Source organism: Trachurus trachurus (assembly GCF_905171665.1).
Source record: "Trachurus trachurus genome assembly, chromosome: 21".
In the NCBI taxonomy this organism is placed as follows: Eukaryota; Metazoa; Chordata; class Actinopteri; order Carangiformes; family Carangidae; genus Trachurus; species Trachurus trachurus.
Genome location: NC_139899.1, coordinates 31,291,893 through 31,316,514, shown reverse-complemented (window position 1 = coordinate 31,316,514; position 24,622 = coordinate 31,291,893). Strand labels below are relative to the sequence as shown.

Here is a 24,622-nt window from a genome sequence, read left to right as displayed (position 1 = left end):
ACTTGGTACAGGTGACTTCAGGACCACCCTGGCTACTTCCACAGTCATTATCAAACAATTTTACTGTATCATTTTGGAGAAATTAAGCCTCAAAGTTGCATCTCTAGTTTTTTTGTTTTTTTCTTTACGGGAAAAGTGCCTCATACTCCATTTTTACTGTACAGTAACATGACTTTGGCCCATAAGTTCTGGCAATACTTGGTACAGGTGACTTCAGGACCACCCTGGCTACTTCCACAGTCATTATCAAACAATTTTACTGTATCATTTTGGAGAAATTATGCCTCAAAGTTGCATCTCTAGTTTTTTTGTTTTTTTCTTTACGGGAAAAGTGCCTCATACTCCATTTTTACTGTACAATAACATGACTTTGGCCCATAAGTTCTGGCAATACTTGGTACAGGTGACTTCAGGACCACCCTGGCTACTCCCACAGTCATTATCAAACAATTTTACTGTATCATTTTGGAGAAATTAAGCCTCAAAGTTGCATCTCTAGTTTTTTTGTTTTTTTCTTTACGGGAAAAGTGCCTCATACTCCATTTTTACTGTACAGTAACATGACTTTGGCCCATAAGTTCTGGCAATACTTGGTACAGGTGACTTCAGGACCACCCTGGCTACTCCCACAGTCATTATCAAACAATTTTACTGTATCATTTTGGAGAAATTAAGCCTCAAAGTTGCATCTCTAGTTTTTTTGTTTTTTTCTTTACGGGAAAAGTGCCTCATACTCCATTTTTACTGTACAATAACATGACTTTGGCCCATAAGTTCTGGCAATACTTGGTACAGGTGACTTCAGGACCACCCTGGCTACTTCCACAGTCATTATCAAACAATTTTACTGTATCATTTTGGAGAAATTAAGCCTCAAAGTTGCATCTCTAGTTTTTTTGTTTTTTTCTTTACGGGAAAAGTGCCTCATACTCCATATTTACTGTACAGTAACATGACTTTGGCCCATAAGTTCTGGCAATACTTGGTACAGGTGACTTCAGGACCACCCTGGCTACTCCCACAGTCATTATCAAACAATTTTACTGTATCATTTTGGAGAAATTAAGCCTCAAAGTTGCATCTCTAGTTTTTTTGTTTTTTTCTTTACGGGAAAAGTGCCTCATACTCCATTTTTACTGTACAATAACATGACTTTGGCCCATAAGTTCTGGCAATACTTGGTACAGGTGACTTCAGGACCACCCTGGCTACTCCCACAGTCATTATCAAACAATTTTACTGTATCATTTTGGAGAAATTAAGCCTCAAAGTTGCATCTCTAGTTTTTTTGTTTTTTTCTTTACGGGAAAAGTGCCTCATACTCCATATTTACTGTACAGTAACATGACTTTGGCCCATAAGTTCTGGCAATACTTGGTACAGGTGACTTCAGGACCACCCTGGCTACTTCCACAGTCATTATCAAACAATTTTACTGTATAATTTTGGAGAAATTAAGCCTCAAAGTTGCATCTCTAGTTTTTTTGTTTTTTTCTTTACGGGAAAAGTGCCTCATACTCCATTTTTACTGTACAGTAACATGACTTTGGCCCATAAGTTCTGGCAATACTTGGTACAGGTGACTTCAGGACCACCCTGGCTACTTCCACAGTCATTATCAAACAATTTTACTGTATCATTTTGGAGAAATTAAGCCTCAAAGTTGCATCTCTAGTTTTTTTGTTTTTTTCTTTACGGGAAAAGTGCCTCATACTCCATTTTTACTGTACAGTAACATGACTTTGGCCCATAAGTTCTGGCAATACTTGGTACAGGTGACTTCAGGACCACCCTGGCTACTTCCACAGTCATTATCAAACAATTTTACTGTATAATTTTGGAGAAATTATGCCTCAAAGTTGCATCTCTAGTTTTTTTGTTTTTTTCTTTACGGGAAAAGTGCCTCATACTCCATTTTTACTGTACAGTAACATGACTTTGGCCCATAAGTTCTGGCAATACTTGGTACAGGTGACTTCAGGACCACCCTGGCTACTTCCACAGTCATTATCAAACAATTTTACTGTATCATTTTGGAGAAATTAAGCCTCAAAGTTGCATCTATAGTTTTTTTGTTTTTTTCTTTACGGGAAAAGTGCCTCATACTCCATTTTTACTGTACAATAACATGACTTTGGCCCATAAGTTCTGGCAATACTTGGTACAGGTGACTTCAGGACCACCCTGGCTACTTCCACAGTCATTATCAAACAATTTTACTGTATAATTTTGGAGAAATTAAGCCTCAAAGTTGCATCTGTAGTTTTTTTGTTTTTTTCTTTACTGGAAAAGTGCCTCATACTCCATTTTTACTGTACAGTAACATGACTTTGGCCCATAAGTTCGGTCAATACTTAGTACAGTTGACTTCAGGACCACCCTGACTACTCCCTCAGTCATTATCAAACATTTTTACTGTATCATTTTGGAGAAATTAAGCCTCAAAGTTGCTTTTTTTGATTTTTTTTTGATTTTTTTGGAGGAAAAAAGGCCTTATACACTTTATTTACTGTACTATAACATCACTTTGGTCCATAAGTTCAGGCAATGGTTGGTACAGTTGACTTTAAGACCACCCTGGCTACTTCCACAGTCATTATCAAACATTTTTACTGTATCATTTTGGAGAAATTAAGCCTCAAAGTTGCATTTTTTGATTTTTTTTTTAATTTCTTTGGAGGAAAAATGGCCTTATACTCTTTATTTACTGTACTATAACATCACTTTGGTCCATAAGTTCAGGCAATGGTTGGTACAGTTGACTTCAGGACCACCCTGGCTACTCCCTCACTCAATGTCAAACATTTTTACTGTATAATTCTGGAAAAATTAAGCCTCAAAGTTGCATTTTTTGCTTTTTTTAAACATGACAAAAAGGTCTAATACTCCATATTTACTGTAGAATAACAACACTTTGGTCCATAAGTTCAGACAAAGGTTGGTACAGTTGACTTCAGGACCACCCTGACTATTCCCTCAGTCATTATCAAACATTTTTACTGTATCATTTTGGAAAAATTAAGCCTCAAAGTTGCATTTTTTGATTTTTTTTTAAGGAAAAGTGCCTCATACTCCATTTTTACTGTACTATAACATCACTTTGGTCCATAAGTTCAGGCAATGGTTGGTACAGTTGACTTCAGGACCACCCTGACTACTCCCTCAGTCATTATCAAACATTTTTACTGTATCATTTTAGAGAAATTAAGCCTCAAAGTTGCATCTTTAGCTTCTTTCAAACAGGAAAAATGCCCTATACTCAATTTTTACTGTACAATAACAACACTTTGGTCCATAAGTTCAGACAAAGGTTGGTACAGTTGACTTCAGGACCACCCTGACCAATCCTTCAGTCATTATCAAACATTTTTACTGTATCATTTTGGAGAAATTAAGCCTCAAATTTGCATCTGTAGCTTCTTTTAAACAGGAAGAAGGCCTTATATGCCATATTTACTGTACAGTAACATCAACATGGTGCATAAGTTCGGTCAATACTTGGTACAGTTGACTTCAGATCCACCCTGGCTACTTCCTCAGTCATTATCAAACATATGACTGTATCATTTTGGAGAAATTAAGCGTCAAAGTTGCATCTTTAGCTTTAGCTGTATCTTATAATTATTTTGGCAACAACAAAGGTCTAGCCTACTACATAGAAAAAAAATTAAATAAATATTTTTTTTTATATTTTGCATATAAATTTACAATAGTTAGTTGGTAACGATCCAATGCGTCAGCGCATGCGCAAATGAGATTTTCCCTGTTGATTGCCTCCTCGACATTCACTGGACGATCTTCACTTGGTTGCAAGAATGGCTGCAAGAAAAGGGTAAGTGGGGCTTTCAAATAATTTCCAATGTTACTTGGGTAAAGGACACTGGATTTTGAAATTCCTATATCTTTTTCAATTAAAATTATGTGGGTTAAAAAAAACAGTGCGTCATCACAAATATTTTTTTAATTGGCCAAATAGTATTGCCTTGGGTTAACCGAGACGGGAGCGTACCTATGTTCCCCGGGTCCTATGTTCCCCGCTGTTGCCGGTCGATGAACAAACCAGGGAACATAGGACCTTTTTGTGTGAATGTGTGTATTAATTCCTCTGTTCAGCATCCCTGTTAAGTTGAATAAACACAAATCTCCACAGAGCGCGAGCCTGGCACAGAGGTGCGCGCTCTGGCGCATCTGGCACAATCGGTTAACGGCCCCCGCTTGCCAGAGCGCATTAAAATAGCTATATAATGTGCACAAAGTGCATGTAAGCTGACCACGTGTCTCGGTTAACCCAAGCTAATAATATTTGGCCAATTAAATAGATATTTGTGATGACACACTTTTTTTTTTTAACCCACATAATTTTAATTGAAAAAGATATAGGAATTTCAAAATCCAGTGTCCTTTACCCAAGAAACATTGGAAATTATTTGAAAGCCCCACTTACCCTTTTCTTGCAGCCATTCTTGCAACCAAGTGAAGATCGTCCAGTGAACGTCGAGGAGGCAATCAACAGGGAAAATCTCATTTGCGCATGCGCTGACGCATTGGATCGTTACCAACTAACTATTGTAAATTTATATGCAAAAATTTAAAAAAGTAACTATCAAATTAAAATGTAATTGAATAATTAATGTATTTATTAATTAAAGTGATGTTATTCTATAGCCTGGTCGCGCCCACACTAGTGACGTCACGCCTCGCAAAAGCGCTGCTGACTTCTAGTCTGGCCAACCGTGCTATTAACTGGATTTCTGTCTCCCGAATTTTCGGGAACTCCACCCTCTTTTTCGAGAGCCAATCAACGTCGAGCCTCTCCAACGGCTCTGGGTAGAGGCGTGTTGCAGTAGAGCAGCGACCGGAACCTCATTGTAAACAGCAGCATGGAGCAGCGGACAAGAGCGGTGTGATTGGTTTAAGCTTCGACACCGCCTATTCTGGCTTCGACCAATAGCAGACTGAGGCATTTGAGGGGGGCGGGTAAACCAGGTTTGAAGGATGCGCTTTGAGAAATGGATTCTCTTAACGTCTTGGCCAGACCCAATGCTGAGTATCAACATTGGAAAGTCGTGCCAACCAGGCTAGTTATTCTATGTAGTAGGCTAGACCTTTGTTGTTGCCAAAATAATTATAAGATACAGCTAAAGCTAAAGATGCAACTTTGAGGCTTAATTTCTCCAAAATGATACAGTACAGATGTTTGATAATGACTGAGGAAGTAGCCAGGGTGGTCCTGAAGTCACCTGTACCAAGTATTGCCAGAACTTATGGGCCAAAGTCATGTTACTGTACAGTTAAAATGGAGTATGAGGCACTTTTCCCGTAAAGAAAAAAACAAAAAAACTAGAGATGCAACTTTGAGGCTTAATTTCTCCAAAATTATACAGTAAAATTGTTTGATAATGACTGTGGAAGTAGCCAGGGTGGTCCTGAAGTCACCTGTACCAAGTATTGCCAGAACTTATGGGCCAAAGTCATGTTACTGTACAGTAAATATGGAGTATGAGGCACTTTTCCCGTAAAGAAAAAAACAAAAAAACTAGAGATGCAACTTTGAGGCTTAATTTCTCCAAAATGATACAGTAAAAATGTTTAATAATGACTAAAGGAGTAGTCAGGGTGGTCCTGAAGTCAACTGTACTAACCTTTGTCTGAACTTATGGACCAAAGTGTTGTTATTGTACAGTAAATATGGAGTATACGGCCTTTTTTCCTTAAAAAAAAAATAAATAAATAAAAAAATGCAACTTTGAGGCTTAATTTCTCCAAAATGATACAGTAAAAATGTTTGATAATGACTGAAGGATTGGTCAGGGTGGTCCTGAAGTCAACTGTACAAACCTTTGTCTGAACTTATGGACCAAAGTGTTGTTATTGTACAGTAAAAATTGAGTATAGGGCATTTTTCCTGTTTGAAAGAAGCTAAAGATGCAACTTTGAGGCTTAATTTCTCCAAAATGATACAGTAAAAATGTTTAATAATGACTGAAGGAGTAGTCAGGGTGGTCCTGAAGTCAACTGTACTAACCTTTGTCTGAACTTATGGACCAAAGTGTTGTTATTGTACAGTAAATATGGAGTATACGGCCTTTTTTCCTTAAAAAAAAAAAAAAAAAAAATCAAAAAATGCAACTTTGAGGCTTAATTTCTCCAAAATGATACAGTAAAAATGTTTGATAATGACTGAAGGATTGGTCAGGGTGGTCCTGAAGTCAACTGTACCAACCTTTGTCTGAACTTATGGACCAAAGTGTTGTTGTTGTACAGTAAAAATTGAGTATAGGGCATTTTTCCTGTTTGAAAGAAGCTAAAGATGCAACTTTGAAGCTTAATTTCTCCAAAATGATACAGTACAAATGTTTAATAATGACTGGAGGAGTAGTCAGGGTGGTCCTGAAGTCAACTGTACCAACCATTGCCTGAACTTATGGACCAAAGTGATGTTATAGTACAGTAAATAAAGAGTATAAGGCATTTTTTCCTTCAAAAAAAAATCAAAAAATGCAACTTTGAGGCTTCATTTTTCCAAAATGATACAATAAAAATGTTTGATAATGACTGAGAGAGTAGTCAGGGTGGTCCTGAAGTCACCTGTACCAAGTATTGCCAGAACTTATGGGCCAAAGTCATGTTATTGTACAGTAAAAATGGAGTATGAGGCACTTTTCCCGTAAAGAAAAAAACAAAAAAAACTATAGATGCAACTTTGAGGCTTAATTTCTCCAAAATGATACAGTAAAATTGTTTGATAATGACTGTGGAAGTAGCCAGGGTGGTCCTGAAGTCACCTGTACCAAGTATTGCCAGAACTTATGGGCCAAAGTCATGTTACTGTACAGTAAAAATGGAGTATGAGGCACTTTTCCCGTAAAGAAAAAAATAAAAAAAAACTATAGATGCAACTTTGAGGCTTAATTTCTCCAAAATGATACAGTAAAATTGTTTGATAATGACTGTGGAAGTAGCCAGGGTGGTCCTGAAGTCACCTGTACCAAGTATTGCCAGAACTTATGGGCCAAAGTCATGTTATTGTACAGTAAAAATGGAGTATGAGGCACTTTTCCCGTAAAGAAAAAAACAAAAAAACTAGAGATGCAACTTTGAGGCATAATTTCTCCAAAATGATACAGTAAAATTGTTTGATAATGACTGTGGAAGTAGCCAGGGTGGTCCTGAAGTCACCTGTACCAAGTATTGCCAGAACTTATGGGCCAAAGTCATGTTATTGTACAGTAAAAATGGAGTATGAGGCACTTTTCCCGTAAAGAAAAAAACAAAAAAACTAGAGATGCAACTTTGAGGCTTAATTTCTCCAAAATTATACAGTAAAATTGTTTGATAATGACTGTGGAAGTAGCCAGGGTGGTCCTGAAGTCACCTGTACCAAGTATTGCCAGAACTTATGGGCCAAAGTCATGTTACTGTACAGTAAAAATGGAGTATGAGGCACTTTTCCCGTAAAGAAAAAAACAAAAAAACTAGAGATGCAACTTTGAGGCTTAATTTCTCCAAAATGATACAGTAAAATTGTTTGATAATGACTGTGGAAGTAGCCAGGGTGGTCCTGAAGTCACCTGTACCAAGTATTGCCAGAACTTATGGGCCAAAGTCATGTTACTGTACAGTAAAAATGGAGTATGAGGCACTTTTCCCGTAAAGAAAAGAAAAAAAAAAAACTAGAGATGCAACTTTGAGGCTTAATTTCTCCAAAATGATACAGTAAAATTGTTTGATAATGACTGTGGAAGTAGCCAGGGTGGTCCTGAAGTCACCTGTACCAAGTATTGCCAGAACTTATGGGCCAAAGTCATGTTATTGTACAGTAAAAATGGAGTATGAGGCACTTTTCCCGTAAAGAAAAAGACAAAAAAACTAGAGATGCAACTTTGAGGCTTAATTTCTCCAAAATGATACAGTAAAATTGTTTGATAATGACTGTGGAAGTAGCCAGGGTGGTCCTGAAGTCACCTGTACCAAGTATTGCCAGAACTTATGGGCTTAAGTCATGTTACTGTACAGTAAAAATGGAGTATGAGGCACTTTTCCCGTAAAGAAAAAAACAAAAAAACTAGAGATGCAACTTTGAGGCTTAATTTCTCCAAAATGATACAGTATAATTGTTTGATAATGACTGTGGAAGTAGCCAGGGTGGTCCTGAAGTCACCTGTACCAAGTATTGCCAGAACTTATGGGCCAAAGTCATGTTATTGTACAGTAAAAATGGAGTATGAGGCACTTTTCCCGTAAAGAAAAAAACAAAAAAACTAGAGATGCAACTTTGAGGCATAATTTCTCCAAAATGATACAGTAAAATTGTTTGATAATGACTGTGGAAGTAGCCAGGGTGGTCCTGAAGTCACCTGTACCAAGTATTGCCAGAACTTATGGGCCAAAGTCATGTTACTGTACAGTAAAAATGGAGTATGAGGCACTTTTCCCGTAAAGAAAAAAACAAAAAAACTAGAGCTGCAACTTTGAGGCTTAATTTCTCCAAAATGATACAGTAAACTTGTTTGATAATGACTGTGGAAGTAGCCAGGGTGGTCCTGAAGTCACCTGTACCAAGTATTGCCAGAACTTATGGGCCAAAGTCATGTTACTGTACAGTAAAAATGGAGTATGAGGCACTTTTCCCGTAAAGAAAAAAACAAAAAAACTAGAGATGCAACTTTGAGGCTTAATTTCTCCAAAATGATACAGTATAATTGTTTGATAATGACTGTGGAAGTAGCCAGGGTGGTCCTGAAGTCACCTGTACCAAGTATTGCCAGAACTTATGGGCCAAAGTCATGTTATTGTACAGTAAAAATGGAGTATGAGGCACTTTTCCCGTAAAGAAAAAAACAAAAAAACTAGAGATGCAACTTTGAGGCATAATTTCTCCAAAATGATACAGTAAAATTGTTTGATAATGACTGTGGAAGTAGCCAGGGTGGTCCTGAAGTCACCTGTACCAAGTATTGCCAGAACTTATGGGCCAAAGTCATGTTACTGTACAGTAAAAATGGAGTATGAGGCACTTTTCCCGTAAAGAAAAAAACAAAAAAACTAGAGATGCAACTTTGAGGCTTAATTTCTCCAAAATGATACAGTAAACTTGTTTGATAATGACTGTGGAAGTAGCCAGGGTGGTCCTGAAGTCACCTGTACCAAGTATTGCCAGAACTTATGGGCCAAAGTCATGTTACTGTACAGTAAAAATGGAGTATGAGGCACTTTTCCCGTAAAGGAAAAAACAAAAAAACTAGAGATGCAACTTTGAGGCTTAATTTCTCCAAAATTATACAGTAAAATTGTTTGATAATGACTGTGGAAGTAGCCAGGGTGGTCCTGAAGTCACCTGTACCAAGTATTGCCAGAACTTATGGGCCAAAGTCATGTTACTGTACAGTAAATATGGAGTATGAGGCACTTTTCCCGTAAAGAAAAAAACAAAAAAACTATAGATGCAACTTTGAGGCTTAATTTCTCCAAAATGATACAGTAAAATTGTTTGATAATGACTGTGGAAGTAGCCAGGGTGGTCCTGAAATCACCTGTACCAAGTATTGCCAGAACTTATGGGCCAAAGTCATGTTATTGTACAGTAAAAATGGAGTATGAGGCACTTTTCCCGTAAAGAAAAAAACAAAAAAAAATAGAGATGCAACTTTGAGGCTTAATTTCTCCAAAATTATACAGTAAAATTGTTTGATAATGACTGAGGAAGTAGCCAGGGTGGTCCTGAAGTCACCTGTACCAAGTATTGCCAGAACTTATGGGCCAAAGTCATGTTATTGAACAGTAAAAATGGAGTATAAGGCATTTTTCCTGTTTAAAAAAAACTGAGATGCAACTTTGAGGCTTAATTTCTCCAAAATTATACAGTAAAATTGTTTGATAATGACTTAGGAAGTAGCCAGGGTGGTCCTGAAGTCACCTGTACCAAGTATTGCCAGAACTTATGGGCCAAAGTCATGTTACTGCACAGTAAAAATGGAGTATAAGGCTCTTTTCCTGTTTAAAATTCATAAGGCCCTGTTAGGTAGGTACACGGGAACACACACACACACACGGGAACACACGCGCGCGCGCGCGCACACACACACACACACACACACACACACACACACACACACGGGAACACACACACACACACACACACACACACACACACACCTTGCCTTTGTATTATCCGCGTCTTACTTTGAAAACCGTAAGTCATCTCGCTTGGTTCTGAACTAGCGTTAGCTTCGTCAGTGGACTCGGAGAATTTACCGTAAGTTCTATGATACGGGCGCAGTTCAAATGTTTGTGCGGCTGGCTTGACTCCGCGAGGAAGAACGACGGCTCACTTGACCGCAGTCTCAATTTACCTTAATGCATCATGGTAAATTGAGCCATGCATTTCAGCTAAAATGGGCCACATACAAAACACTGAAGTTACACAGAAGTTACACAGAAATTGAGGGTGCAAAACATGTTCAAAGTTAGATATATATCCAAGGTTGGTCAGTGCCACTCATGGTTCCATTAGCACTGTGGGGGAAAAAATGGCATCTATAATGCCACACACACACATTCACACACAGTAAAAGAGCCTATAACAAAGTCAGTTAACAAAGAGCATAGCAACAACATGATCATGTAATTTTAAAATGCATTTTAAGATTAAAAAATGTCTTCAACCTCTTATGTATTCACTGTTAATGTTAGGTTTAGTGTTGTAGTTTAGTAGTAGTGTCAATTAATTATTAAAATTTAAATGATTTCTGCTAAAATTACTGTGTTGTTCTCTCTTGGCCCAATTTAACTGAACGGCTGGCCCATTTTACCTGAACCTTCATCGTACCTCGAGAGGGAATATCCCGATACTTTAACTCTCATAATTCCAAAATAATTATACTTTTTAATTTTTTTTTCACACAGAAACATTTAAGAGACCTATGTCGATTTTTAAAAATATCAATGGATTTCATGCATAGCGTTTTTGATGGTCTTATTAATCGTTTACCAAAAAGTGGCCCATTTTACCTGACTTCACCCTACATAGAGTGTTTGGACTGAAACACGGGTCTCTCAGTCCCTCTGCTCTGCTCTGAGCCGAAGAGAAAACATTTATCGTATCCTACAAGTTTTATCCAATGAGGAGCTGTGTGTGCAGCCAAGGAACGCCGTGAATGTGGTGACGTAGCGACGAGGGCTGTTATGGTGCGTTCAAGGAAACTTGTATTTTTCCGACCGTGAAGTGGTACCAGTTCGATCTGGTGCGAGTTCACCGGTCGGAAGTTACGAGTGGCCGTTATAGTGACTTTCACCGGTAAAACAGGTCGGAAAAACACGAGTGGGTTGCCTGGAACGCTACAAAGTCGTAAGTTGTGACTTGAAGCTGTAATTTACGATTTCAAAAGCCTGCCTGGAACGCAGCATTAGCGAAAACGACCGGATCACTCACTTCTGCTTTAATGGTTAAAATAAATTTGAAGCAATTTGGTTGAATTATGGGTGTTTTATTGAATTTAGTAACACTCTTTGTCCCCAGAGGACAAAAGAGCACAAAACATAACATTATCACACAAGTTGTGTTTCATCTTTTTATTCAACTTCAGACCAACCTATTAAAGCAGAAGTGAGTGATCCGGTCGTTTTCGCTAATGCTGCGTTCCAGGCAGGCTTTTGAAATCGTAAATTACAGCTTCAAGTCACAACTTACGACTTTGTAGCGTTCCAGGCAACACACTCGTGTTTTTCCGACCTGTTTTACCGGTGAAAGTCACTATAACGGCCACTCGTAACTTCTGACCCGTGAACTCGTACCAGATCGAACTGGTACCACTTCACGGTCGGAAAAATACGAGTTTCCTTGAACGCACCATAACAGTCCTCGTCGCTACGTCACCACATTCACGGCGTTCCTTGGCTGCACACACAGCCCTGCATGCCGTTCTCTCTCCTCATTGGATAAAAACTGTAGGATACGATAAATGTTTTCTCTTCGACTCAGAGCAGAGCAGAGGGACTGACAGACCCGTGTTTCAGTCCAAACACTCTATGTAAGTGATTGCTGTCGGAAGATATAACTATTTAAGACTTATATTAACACAAATATATCACTCACTTCTGCTTTAACACTAATTTCACACCTCATTTATATGAAATAATACCTATTTTTTTGAGTTTCACAAAATAGAAAATTTCCCCAACTGGTTTGACTGCTAAAAAGCACAAAACATAACATTATCACACATATTTGTGTTATAAAACAAATCAGTATTCATTTCCAAAACATTTAACATTTAACAGCATCAGCACATTCAGAACTAACGTTTCAGAATCAGTCTTCATTCAGAAACAGTCTGCATGTGTCCTCAGATGCAGGTAGTGATAGTGTGTTGTGTGCATTGCATTTTTGGCTCATTTAACCCTATTTTGCCTGTTTTGACATCAGTCTGGCGAGGGCAGAATGCAGAATAACCCTTTAGAGTGATGGGCCAGGATCTGGGCAAGGGGCAGCTGGGTGAGGGGCAGCTGGGTGAGGGGTGGCTAGGTGAGGGGCAGCTGCATGAGGGGCAGCTAGGTGAGGGGCAACTGGGTGAGGGGCAGCTAGGTGAGGGGCAGCTGCATGAGGGGCAGCTGGGTGAGGGGCAGCTGGGTGAGGGGCAGCTGCCACAGAAAGAGACTGTTTCTGAATGAAGATTGATTCTGAAAAGTTAGTTTAGAAAGATTGAATGTATGCTGTTAAATGTTTTGGAAATTAATGTTGATTTGTTTTATAACACAAATATGTGTGATAATGTTATGTTTTGTGCTTTTTAACCCTAACCCACATCACCCAGTTGGGGTCATTTTGATGTTACTATTTGCTGCCATAAAAAAATGAAAGGGTTAACAAAAAAATCCTGATGGAAGTTTGTCGTATGCCAGTGTCTGTTAATCCATTAATTCATTTTCCTTTTGATCTTTACTATATTTGAAATTATTCAGATTTTCTGTTTTGTGAAACTCAGAAAATAGGAATAATTTAATATAAATGAGGTATTAATTACAAAGAATTGAAGTTGAATAAGAAGATGAAACATAAATGTGTGTGATAATGTTATGTTTTGTGCTTTTCAGCCGTCAAACCAGTTGAGGTTATTTTGACCCCAGAAGACAATAGATGTTACTATTTGCTGCCATTAAAAAAGAAGAAGAAAGCGTTAAAACTCCTGATGGAAGTTGCTGTGATAGTGGAGCTGTGAGGTGAAATAAGTCGAGGCCCAGTTGTTGTGTGTGTAGCTTGTTTGATCCAGTGGTTTTCTACAGGGACGCTGTCCACACAGAGACTGTGTCACATCAACTCATCTCAGTCCTTGTGTGTGTCAGTGGATGGAAACACTGGTCCATGGATCATGTTGCTGGGCTGCAGCTTCATGACGCCATCTAGTGGACTGATAGTAGAAGTAGAGCAGCTGTTGGCAGCTTCCTCTTCCTCACTGCTGTGTGACTGCATTCAGCTGACACTGATATGAAGCAGAGGAGAAGAGCCAATCAGTGGAGGAGCAGCTGGAGACATGATGGACATGTGAGCTGCTGTGCAGATGAATGATGTGTGTTTCCTCTGCAGGTGAAGCTACAAAGTGTGTGTGAGCTGATGTGGATGTGAGCTCAGCAGCATGGATCAGTGTGAGGACAGAGAGGAGGGAGCCCCTCCCTCTAAAACCAAAAGCCAGACCACAGGTCAAAGGTCAGAGTTTAAAACAGTCAGAAAGACTTCTCTCTCTAAAAGTCAGTTGTTATGTTTATTAAAAGACTGAAGATATTTCTCATCGGTTTTTCTCCAACATGCACATTTATCAGTTGTGTTGTTGTTTCAGGATCCAGCAGCAGAGACCAGACTCTCCTGAACCCAGCTGTCTGTCTTTAAAGAGCAACGACTCAAAGGACTTTCTCATTGACTTTAAAGGAGGACGTGGACCAACTGATCAGATGTAAGAGACAAAACTACATTTCAAAGGTTTAGAGTTTCTGTTTAACATTCTTCCTGTGGAGTCACATTTCAATGATTCTCATTAACAACTGAGATATAACTCAGACACACGTTAAAGGACAATTCCAGGCGAATTCAACTTGGGGCTGTATTTTCCTATCATTTTAGGTCTAAAGAAGGAATCTGAAGATTTTCAGTTTAATGTCTCCTGTTTTGCGGTAGTTGTGTCTGTCTCCGCATCACCACGGCAGCGATGAATGGGAGCGGATTGAAGTTCTGCTGCTTAGGCTGTTTCCATCCCTCAAAGCCACAGACAGCGTCAGATGGAGACTCAAACATGCACCCAGAAGTTTATTTACTTCAAGCAAGCCGACATGATTGTAAAACTAGATCTAATTCAAAGTCTCCCAGAGTCTCGTGCGAGACCCAAGTTGCCGTGCTGGTGTATTCAGGTGCAGTTGGAAAGCTACTGTTTGTGTCATAAACACAGGAATATCAACTTTTGGCTTGCATCAAGTAAAAAAAACTTCTCTGCGCATGTTTGAGTCGCCACCTGACGCGTTTCTGAAGCAAGTCAAGAGTTGATATTCCTGTGTTTATGACCAGTGCTTTAAAGGACAATTCCAGGCGAATTCAACTCGGGGGTGTATTTACCTATCATTTTAGGTCTAAAAGAAGGAATCTGAAGATTTTCAGTTTATTTGCTCCTGTTTTGCGGTAGTTGCATCTGTCCCTGCATCGCCACGGCAGCGAAGAATGGGAGCGGATGTAAGTTCCGCTGTTTAGGCTGTTTCCATCCCTCAAAGCCGCAATTTTTTTCCACAGACAGCGTCAGATGGCTACTCAAACATGCACCCAGAAGTTTATTTACTTCAAGCAAGCAGACATGTTTGTAAAACTAGATCTAATTCAAAGTCTACTGGAGTCTCGCGCGAGACCCAGTTGCCGTGCGCGGTGTGTTCAGGCGCAGTCGGAGCTACCGCTTGTGTCATAAACACAGGAATATCAACTCTTTACTTGCTTGAAGTGTACATTTTTTCCACAGACAGCGTCAGATGGCTACTCAAACATGCGCCGAGAAGTTTTTTTTACTTGAAGCAAGTAAAGAGTTGATATTCCTGTGTTTATGACACAAACGGTAGCTTTTCCCACTGCATGTAAACACACCAGCACGGCAACTGGGTCTCGCGCGAGACTCCGGGAGACTTTGAATTAGATCTAGTTTTACAAACATGTCGGCTTGCTTGAAGTAAATAAACTTCTCGGTGCATGTTTGAGTCTCCATCTGACGCTGTCTGTGGAAAAAAATTGCGGCTTTGAGGGCTGTAAACAGCCTAAACAGCGGAACTTACATCCACTCCCATTCATTGCTGCCGTGGGGATGCGGGGACAGATGCAGCTACCGCAAAACAGGAGCGATTAAACTGAAAATCTTCAGATTCCTTCTTTTAGACCTAAAATGATAGAAAAATACACCCCCGAGTTGAATTCGCCTGGAATTGTCCTTTAAGTGGGAAAAAATAAGTGCCGGTACTCCCCTTTTCAGCTGTTGGCTGGTAAATTAGGCGGTGGGCGGTCGATACTAGCACATCATTAAGTGACAGGCTATTGTACACTCAAATATGATGCTGATTAAAAAACAAAAATCCAATTGAACTTTCCAGAAAGATTTTTAAGAAGTATTTTCTTGTTAAAATCCATCTGTGAATAAGACGACAAATGAATCAGTATTTGTTATTTGAAGTTTACCCACTTCATAAAGTGTCTCTATCCTGTCCTAATTGCTGTCCTAAATTATTGCCAACATGAGTTTATTCACTACTGTAACGGAACAGCAACGTTTTCAACAGTAAAGTCACAATAAACTCAATATCTAGAAACAAATTAAAATTTTCACTAAAATCAAGCTGAATGAGTGATTCCTCCAGATTCACTACATCCTGGCAGCCTAATGTTACACAGGGGTTTGGAGCTGGTTTGTCTCAGCTAGAAGTTTTTGTGATTTGTGGCCAGATAAACAGCCTGTCAGCTGTCATTGTTCTAACAAGCTGACTGCAACAGCTTTCATTTTACTGTGCTCTTGTCAAGAGTAGTGTTAGCTAAACAAGCATTTTAGAAAATATGACTCATATTTAAGCATGTTGAATACAAGTGGTAGGCTACCACTGGGCAGTCATGTTAATGGCTTTACACTTAAAGCAGAAGTAAGCGATCCGGTCGTTTTCGCTAATGCTGCGTTCCAGGCAGGCTTTTGAAATCGTAAATTACAGCTTCAAGTCACAACTTATGATTTTGTAGCGTTTCAGGCAACCCACTCGTGTTTTTCCAACCTGTTTTACCGGTGAAAGTCACTATAACGGCCACTCGTAACTTCCGACCCGTGAACTCGTACCAGATCAAACTGGTACGACTTCACAAGTTCGGAAAAACAGGAGTTACGAGTTTCCTTGAATGCACCATAACAGTCCTCGTCCCTACGTCACCACATTCACGGCGTTCCTTGGCTGCACACACAGCCCTGCATGCCGTTCTCTCTCCTCATTGGATAAAAACTGTAGGATACGATAAATGTTTTCTCCTCGGCTCAGAGCAGAGCAGAGGGACTGAGAGACCCGTGTTTCAGTCCAAACACTCTATGTAAGTGATTGCTGTCGGAAGATATAACTATTTAAGACTTATATTAACACAAATATATCACTTACTTCTGCTTTAAGGCACAGTTTATGACACAAACGGTAGCTTCGACTGCACCTGGACACACCGCCCACGGCAACTTGGGTCTCGCATCGAGACTCTGGGAGACTTTGAATTAAATCGAGTTTTACAAACATGTTGGCTTGCTTGAAGTAAATAAACTTCTCGGTGCATGTTTGAGTCGCCATCTGACGCTGTCTGTGGAAAAAAATTGCGGCTTTGAGGGATGTAAACAGTAGGGATGGGTACCGAAATTCTGTACTTTTTTGGTACCGACCTAATTCCCACCAAAGTACCGAGTATTGATTCACATAAAGTCAATCGGTACCACATTTCGGTACCTGAACGCACCTTCGTCGTGCGTCAGCAAGAGTGCAGTCTGCATGAGCATCGCACACTCGCGCCCGCCCCCCTCCTCTCTCTCCCTCTCTCTCTCTCTCTGAAATGAGACGTGGAGAAGCGGTAGTGCCAGCCCGTCGTTTTAAATCACTACCTGACAAACAGCCGTCCGTCATTCAACGTGAAGAATGGACTGTTGTAACAATCCGTACCGAAGCGGTCCGGTCCCGAGTCCCGCTTCTCATCACAGCGGCGCCATTCAAGTCCTGGTCATGTAGTAAGAGCACATCTGAACGAGTCTCCCCTTCTCCTCTCGTCAAAACGTGAAGTCCACATGTTGCAGAGTTTGCGCTGCAGTTTCAGTTTTTTTTTTTTTGGGACAAAGTTTCACACAGAGCTTTCTGACGGCTGTAGGAGTCTCTCCATGTTTCTCATTTTCCCACAGTAAAAACGGACATTTTTTCAGACAAGACTATAGTCTCAAACTTTTTTTTTTTTTCATTGAATGACTATTCCATTATATGAAAATCATTGCCCATCCCAAAACATGAAATACTCTTAAAGGCTGAGGAGTTGTGATGTTGTTAAGGGGTAAATATTAAAATTTCAGGCGTTTCTATTAATTTTTTTATTTTTTATTTTTTGAATTACCACACACACAAAAAGTACAGAAAACAGGTACCGATTGGTACCGGTATAGGTTCCCAGGTACCGAGTATCGATACCGTATCGATTCAAATGCAAAAGGTACCCATCCCTAGTAAACAGCCTAAGCAGCGGATCTTGCATCCGCTCCCATTCATTGCTGCCGTGGCGATGCGGGGACAGGCACAACTACCACAAAACAGGAGCAATTAACCTGAAAATCTTCAGATTCCTTCTTTTAGACCTAAAATGATAAGAAAATACACCCCCGAGTTGAATTCGCCTGGAATTGTCCTTAAAGTGAATGACTGACAGCATCCCATGCATCTTTCTTTCTGTTATTGCATCCACTGCTGACGCTACTAAATATAACAGCTGCTTTTTGTTCACTTCCTGCAGCAGTCGCTCCACTTCAGCACTAAACTTCTTTCTATGTTTGGAGTCTGACGCTCCCTGTAACTTTCTCAACTCACCTTCTCTGGCATTCTGGATTGAACAACACGTTCATGAATCTGTCGTAGAGTTTACATGTTCTCCCCGGGCATGTGTGGATTCTCTCCAGCTTCCTCCCACAGACCAAAGACATGCAGGTTAACTGGTGACTCTAAATTGCCCATAGGTGTGAATGTGTGAATGTATATGTTGGCCCTGTGATAGACTGGTGACCTGTCCAGGGTGAACCTCGCCTCCTGCCCAAAGTCAGCTGAGAAAGGCTCCAGCTCACCCTCCACCCTAGTGAGGATGAGCTGGATAGAAGATGAATGAACTTAAAGAGATATCGGTGAATGAGGCCCATTGTTACAAAATGTAGGAAAAGGAAGTCATTCACATTTGTAACCCTTAAAATAACTTTGCAGAGAATTCTTTTGAAAACCTAAAACTGTCAAACATGAGTTGTGTGTTGTTGTTTCAGGATCCAGCAGCAGAGACCAGACTCTCCTGAACCCAGCTGTCTGTCTTTAAAGAGCAACGACTCAAAGGACTGGCTCACTGACTTTAAAGGAGGACGTGGATCAGCTGATCAGATGTAAGCTGTAACCGACAGTCAGACTCAGGCTATTGTAGAAAAGAACCAGTTTGTACGACGTGTTGTTGGACCAGGTCTGAAACCAAAGTGTCTCTGTCTGTTGTGAACGTCCACAGGGGACATATAAAGTCCATCTTGTATTATCTCTCTGTCCTGATGTTGACTTGACACTGATTCCTCCACAGAGTGGACCAGGAGAGCTCAGAGGTTCCCAGTGGTCAGTCTGCCCAGCAGCATCAAACACACCTGGACTCCATATTTATGGTGAGGACATGTCCAACAGCTGCTGTTACATCTGTTGTGTTCACCATCATCTCCATGCTGCACTTTGACACCAGTGGATTGTCAGTCTGTCCAACATGGATCTGATGTTTGGCTCCATGGTTTTAGTTTGATGCTGTCACTCATAGAGTTTCTGTTCCAGCTGCTGGAGGAGAACATGGTCACTTTTGTCAAGAACGAGCTGAAGAAGATCCACAAGTCTCTGAGTCCAGATTACCCAGAATGCTCAGGGAGCCAGAGGGAGGATGAGGAGGTGTTGGACGGTGAGGATGAAGAGCAGAGGTGGAGCAGCAGAGAGGCATTAGTGAAGATCACAGTGAACTTCCTGAGGAGCATGAAGCAGGAGAAGCTGGCTGAGCATCTGCAGAGCAGTAAGAGGATTTCTTTAAAGATTCAACATGATGGACAAATGAGACGTTCACTGACATCAACACATGGAGGGAAACATGTTCACATAGTCGTTATTTAGAGGAATTAAAATGTTATATTTTCTTATTGATCTAATTTCTTGTGTTTTCATTCAGAATATTTTGCTCCTGGTGCAGTTTGTGGACGTAAACTCAAATCTGTCCTGAAGAAGAAGTTCCAGTGTGTGTTTGAGGGGATCTCTAAAGCAGGAAACCAAACCCTTCTGAACCAGATCTACACAGAGCTCTACATCACAGAGGGAGGGGCTGGAGGGGTCAATGAGGAACATGAGGTCAGACAGATTGAAACAGCGTCCAGGAAACCAGACAGACCAGAAACAACCATCAGACAAGAAGACATCTTTAAAGCCCCACCTGGAAGAGACCGACCAATCAGAAGAGTGATGACAAAGGGAGTGGCTGGCATTGGGAAAACAGTCTTAACACAGAAGTTCACTCTGGACTGGGCTGAAGACAAAACCAACCAAGACATAGCTACACTTCACATTTCCCTTCACCTTCAGAGAGCTGAATGTGCTGAAAGAGGAAAAGTTCAGCTTGGTGGGACTTGTTCATCACTTCTTCTCTGAAACCAAAGAAGCAGGAATCTGCAGGTTTGATCAGTTCCAGGTCGTCTTCATCTTTGACGGTCTGGACGAGTGTCGACTTCCTCTGGACTTCCACAACACTGAGATCCTGACTGATGTGACAGAGTCCACCTCAGTCAATGTGCTGCTCATCAACCTCATCAGGGGGAACCTGCTTCCCTCTGCTCGTCTCTGGATAACCACACGACCTGCAGCAGCCAATCAGATCCCTCCTCAGTGTGTTGACGTGGTGACAGAGGTCAGAGGGTTCACTGACCCACAGAAGGAGGAGTACTTCAGGAAGAGGTTCAGAGATAAGAAGCAGGCCAGAGGGATCACCTCCCACATCAAGACATCACGAAGCCTCCACATCATGTGCCACATCCCAGTCTTCTGCTGGATCACTGCTACAGTTCTGGAGGAGCTGTTGAAGACCAGAGAGGGAGGAGAGCTGCCAACCACCCTGACTGAGATGTACATCCACTTCCTGGTGGTTCATCTAAAACTGAAGAAGGTCAAGTATGATGGAGGAGCTGAGACAGATCCACACTGGAGTCCAGAGAGCAGGAAGATGATTGAGTCTCTGGGAAAACTGGCTTTTGAGCAGCTGCAGAAAGGAAACCTGATCTTCTATGAATCAGACCTGACAGAGTGTGGCATCGATATCAGAGCAGCCTCAGTGTACTCAGGAGTGTTCACACAGATCTTTAAAGAGGAGAGCGGCCTGTACCAGGACAAGGTGTTCTGCTTCGTCCATCTGAGTGTTCAGGAGTTTCTGGCTGCTCTTCATGTCCATCTGACCTTCATCAACTCTGGACTCAACCTGATGATGAAGACTGAAACAACAGAAGTCAAATCTGCAGAGACAAACCTCTACCAGAGCGCTGTGGACGAGGCCTTACAGAGTCCAAATGGACACATGGACTTGTTCCTCCGCTTCCTCCTGGGTCTTTCACTGGAGACCAATCAGAATCTCCTACGAGGTCTGATGACACAGACAGGAAGTGACTCACGGTCCAATCAGGAAACAGTTCAGTACATCAAGAATAAGATTGAAGAGACTCCCTCTGCAGAGAAAAGCATCAACCTGTTCCACTGTCTGAATGAACTGAATGATGGTTCTCTAGTGGAGGAGATCCAACGGTCCCTGAGCTCAGGAAGTCTCTCCACACGTGAACTGTCTCCTGGTCAGTGGTCGGCTGTGGTCTTCATCCTACTGTCATCAGAAGAAGATCTGGACAAGTTTGACCTGAAGAAATACTCTGCTTCAGATGAGGCTCTTCTGAGGCTGCTGCCAGTGGTCAAAGCCTCTAACAAAGCTCTGTAAGTGTAGAGATAGTTGGATTTATTCATCATTACATGAAAACCCTTCTATCTATTCAACAGGACAGATAATAAATTCATTTCTTCTTTAATTCCTCATGATCATCTCTTCAGACTGAGCAGCTGTAACCTCTCAGAGAGAAGCTGTGAAGCTCTGTCCTCAGTCCTCAGCTCCCAGTCCTCTAGTCTGAGACACCTGGACCTGAGTAACAACAACCTGCAGGACTCAGGAGTGAAGCTGCTGTCTGGTGGACTGGAGAGTCCACACTGTAGACTGGAGACTCTCAGGTGAGGATCCATCCAGCTGTTTATCTGATGACACTTGAACACAGCAGCAGGTGTTGACAGAGGGTTCCTGTGTGTTGTTGTGTGTGTTCAGTCTGTCAGGATGTCTGGTCACAGAGGAAGGCTGTGCTTCTCTGGCCTCAGCTCTGAGCTCCAACCCCTCCCATCTGAGAGAGCTGGACCTGAGCTACAACCATCCAGGAGCCTCAGGAGTGAAGCTGCTGTCTGCTGGACTGGAGGATCCAGACTGGAGACTGGACTCTCTCAGGTATGGAGAGGCTGCTGCAGCCACACTCACTGTCTGATAGAGGAGGAGGAGCTGGAACATCTTCTATGGCCCCGTTCACACCTGGTTACACCTGGTATTAACATCTGTCTCAGGTGATCCATGCATTGATGACATCAGATCCCATCACTCAGACCAAATCCAGAGGTGGTGTAGGCCACAGTGAAGCTCCGCCCACTCCACTGACGTCCTCTGTCACAGTCTGACTCGTCCCAACACAGTTTATACTGAAGCCAAAATCTCAAGAGTGTTTCAAACATGAGCTGTGCAGCTTTCATCAGTCACAGTGATGAACTACTGGGATCAGGAGTTTCTCCTCATGATGACTTCAGTGTCTCATCATGACTCACTGTGTCATATTCAGGAGAAGAGATGTCAGTGATGAAAGCAGCTGTTGGCAGCTGTGCTCTGAGTCTCTCCAGATGTTTGGATCAGACTTTATTTTAGAGTGTATCAGGAAACATTTCAGCTGCAGCTGGTTGAACTGCTCCTGAACCAACAGAGTGTTTGATCTGAACAGTCCCAGAGACTGTAGACACCTGTTGAGTGTGGACACACTAATAACAACACAGCAACAAGAATCAAAGCATGTCCACTGCTCAGAGACATTCGTCTCCCAGCGTCTCCAACCAAGGAGGAAATAAGAGACAGAAACCAGGCGGCACCATCAGGTCTCTGTCTGGTCAGATATTGATGATCAATAATCAGCTCAGTCTCTCTGAGATCCTGGTCTTGTCCTGATGAGATGTGTTGTTGTGTTGAGGAGACAGTAAATCACAGTGTGACATCCAGATGTCCTCACTGTCCAGAGGCCTGGAGCTGTCAATCAGAAGAAAGTGAGTGTAGTGAACAGTAGGGGTGTCACGATTCTCCAAATCCTCGATTCGATTTGATTTTCGATTTTAGGGTCATGATTCGATTCGATTCTCGATTTTTTTTCTTTTTCTTACAGCACAGAGGCCTATGTCATTTTCAGACTAGTCTACTCTACGATCATTGGTTTTATTCATCACATTTTGTACAGTAAACCTTATTTCAAAGTATGGGCTACATATAAGTGATGCAATTTCCATAATCAGCGCCGTAACGTAACCGTGCGGGGGCCCCCCGCGGCCGTCCGCCGTGGATGACGGGGGGGGGGGGGGGGGGGGGGGGGGCGGCGAGGCGATGGCCGCGAGGGGGGGGGGCGACGGCGGCGACAACACAGCAGAACAAGGAGCTATGGACTGTGGAAGCTTGAATGGCCAAAATACAGAAGTTATCATGACGTGAACCATGTTGCGGTGTAAAAAAAAAAAAAAAGGCCGTTGATTCGGTGGAAACCCGGCTTAACGGGCGGGGTCGGGGCCCCCACGGCATGCGGGGCCCCCCCGCCTCGCGGGGGCTGCGGGGGTATACTTTACGGCCCAGTCCATAATGTATCACATTAGGCACTAATGGTCAAATTTAAATAATTTATTTACAATATAAAGGTAACAACAAAATAAATGAGAAGTCACAGAGGGTGCATGTCATCCTTTTGGTTACAGCTGTGTGCACTAGGCTACTTTTAAAATGACAATGTGCAACAAAACAAAATAAATAAATAAAAAATATGTCCAAAGTAGTGGAACAATTAGAGCCTTACAGAGTCGGAAATTATCGGCCCCCATTTTTACCAAGAATGCCCCCAGAAATAATGATAAGGGGCCAATATTGCCTACAAGGTTTCGAAACAAATATATTTATATCTGTACATTCTCATTTTTTTTTTTCATTAATTCACTGTCGCGTCATTATTCTCCTGATGTCGGCTTAATGTAATGTAAACGAGATTGCGCTGATACATGAGAGTGTGTATGTGACAGACTGTCACAGACAGCGGGGCAGAGCTGCAGCTGCTGTGCTGCATGGACCTGATCAGACTGACGGTGGTCCACAGTCAATCAGTCCCGGATCCTCCACCGTCACCAGATCCCCCGAAAGCCCCCGCAAATAATAAAAATTATCTACAAATCTACAAGAAGTTAAGTGGCAAGTTGCACCTTCTCGTCGGCTTACTATTTGCGGCGTTTTTTAAAAAATCCTATAACGTCACTGCAACATGCGGCTCTCAGCGCTTATCAGTGTTGTGTAGTTAGAGCTATGTCTCCCTCCTGTTTCCCAGGTAGGAGGGGGACAGTAGCCCACCAGGGCTGGGCGATAAAACGCTATAAATTGTGAAATAACTTTTCTTCGATAGAAATATGAGACGTGGTCGATAGGTTTCATTCATCCATGTTTTGGCAGACAATACAAATAGCCAATGATATTGAGAGTTGCGCCGTGCCGAACCAATCATGTGGCTGGAATAGAGCCAGTCAACATTTGTTTGGGTTGCTGCAGACGTGCACATGAGCTGAGACGGCCGGTTAAATAAAAAATAAGAGAGAGAGAGAGAGAGAGAGAGAGAGAGAGAATGAGTGTTGTCTCAAAAGAAAAAGTGAACTTGGAGAGTGACTGAAAAGACGCGTGGTGCGCAATGGGGACAACAGGCGGCGGGGGTGGGGGGTCGGGGGGATCGTCGATCCTCTATTTGACTTCGATGATCGAGACCATGACGTAATTTCGATCGATTTGGATAAAAAATCGAAATCGTGACACCCCTAGTGAATAGTGTAATAATCAGTGTTTGTGGCTGAATGTGTGTGTGATCAAACAGCTGTTTTCAGACTGTGTGTGCTGACTCCAGATCAGATGAAGCCACAAAGTGGCTCCTTAAAGGACAATTCCAGGCGAATTCAACTCTGGGGTGTATTTTCATATCATTTTAGGTCTAAAAGA

General features: G+C 41.6%; 2 protein-coding genes across 2 annotated transcripts in view; both read left to right on the top strand.

Moving 5' to 3' along the window:
• LOC311004857 (uncharacterized protein) overlaps nucleotides 1-24,622 on the top strand; it is a 340,983-nt gene that overhangs the window by 175,299 nt on the left and 141,062 nt on the right. Inside the window, exons 7-8 of the mRNA XM_083997040.1 lie at nucleotides 21,364-21,537; nucleotides 21,629-21,802. Coding sequence (XP_083853166.1) covers nucleotides 21,364-21,537; nucleotides 21,629-21,802 — 348 coding nt within the window. The remainder of the gene's footprint in view (nucleotides 1-21,363; nucleotides 21,538-21,628; nucleotides 21,803-24,622) is intronic.
• LOC311004703 (uncharacterized protein) lies at nucleotides 13,581-18,654 on the top strand (the record flags this gene model as incomplete). The annotated part of the gene is made up of 3 exons (XM_083996875.1): nucleotides 13,581-13,702; nucleotides 13,833-13,946; nucleotides 18,537-18,654. The coding sequence occupies exons 1-3, from the start codon at nucleotides 13,632-13,634 to the stop codon at nucleotides 18,652-18,654; spliced, it is 303 nt and encodes a 100-aa protein (XP_083853001.1). The 5' UTR covers nucleotides 13,581-13,631.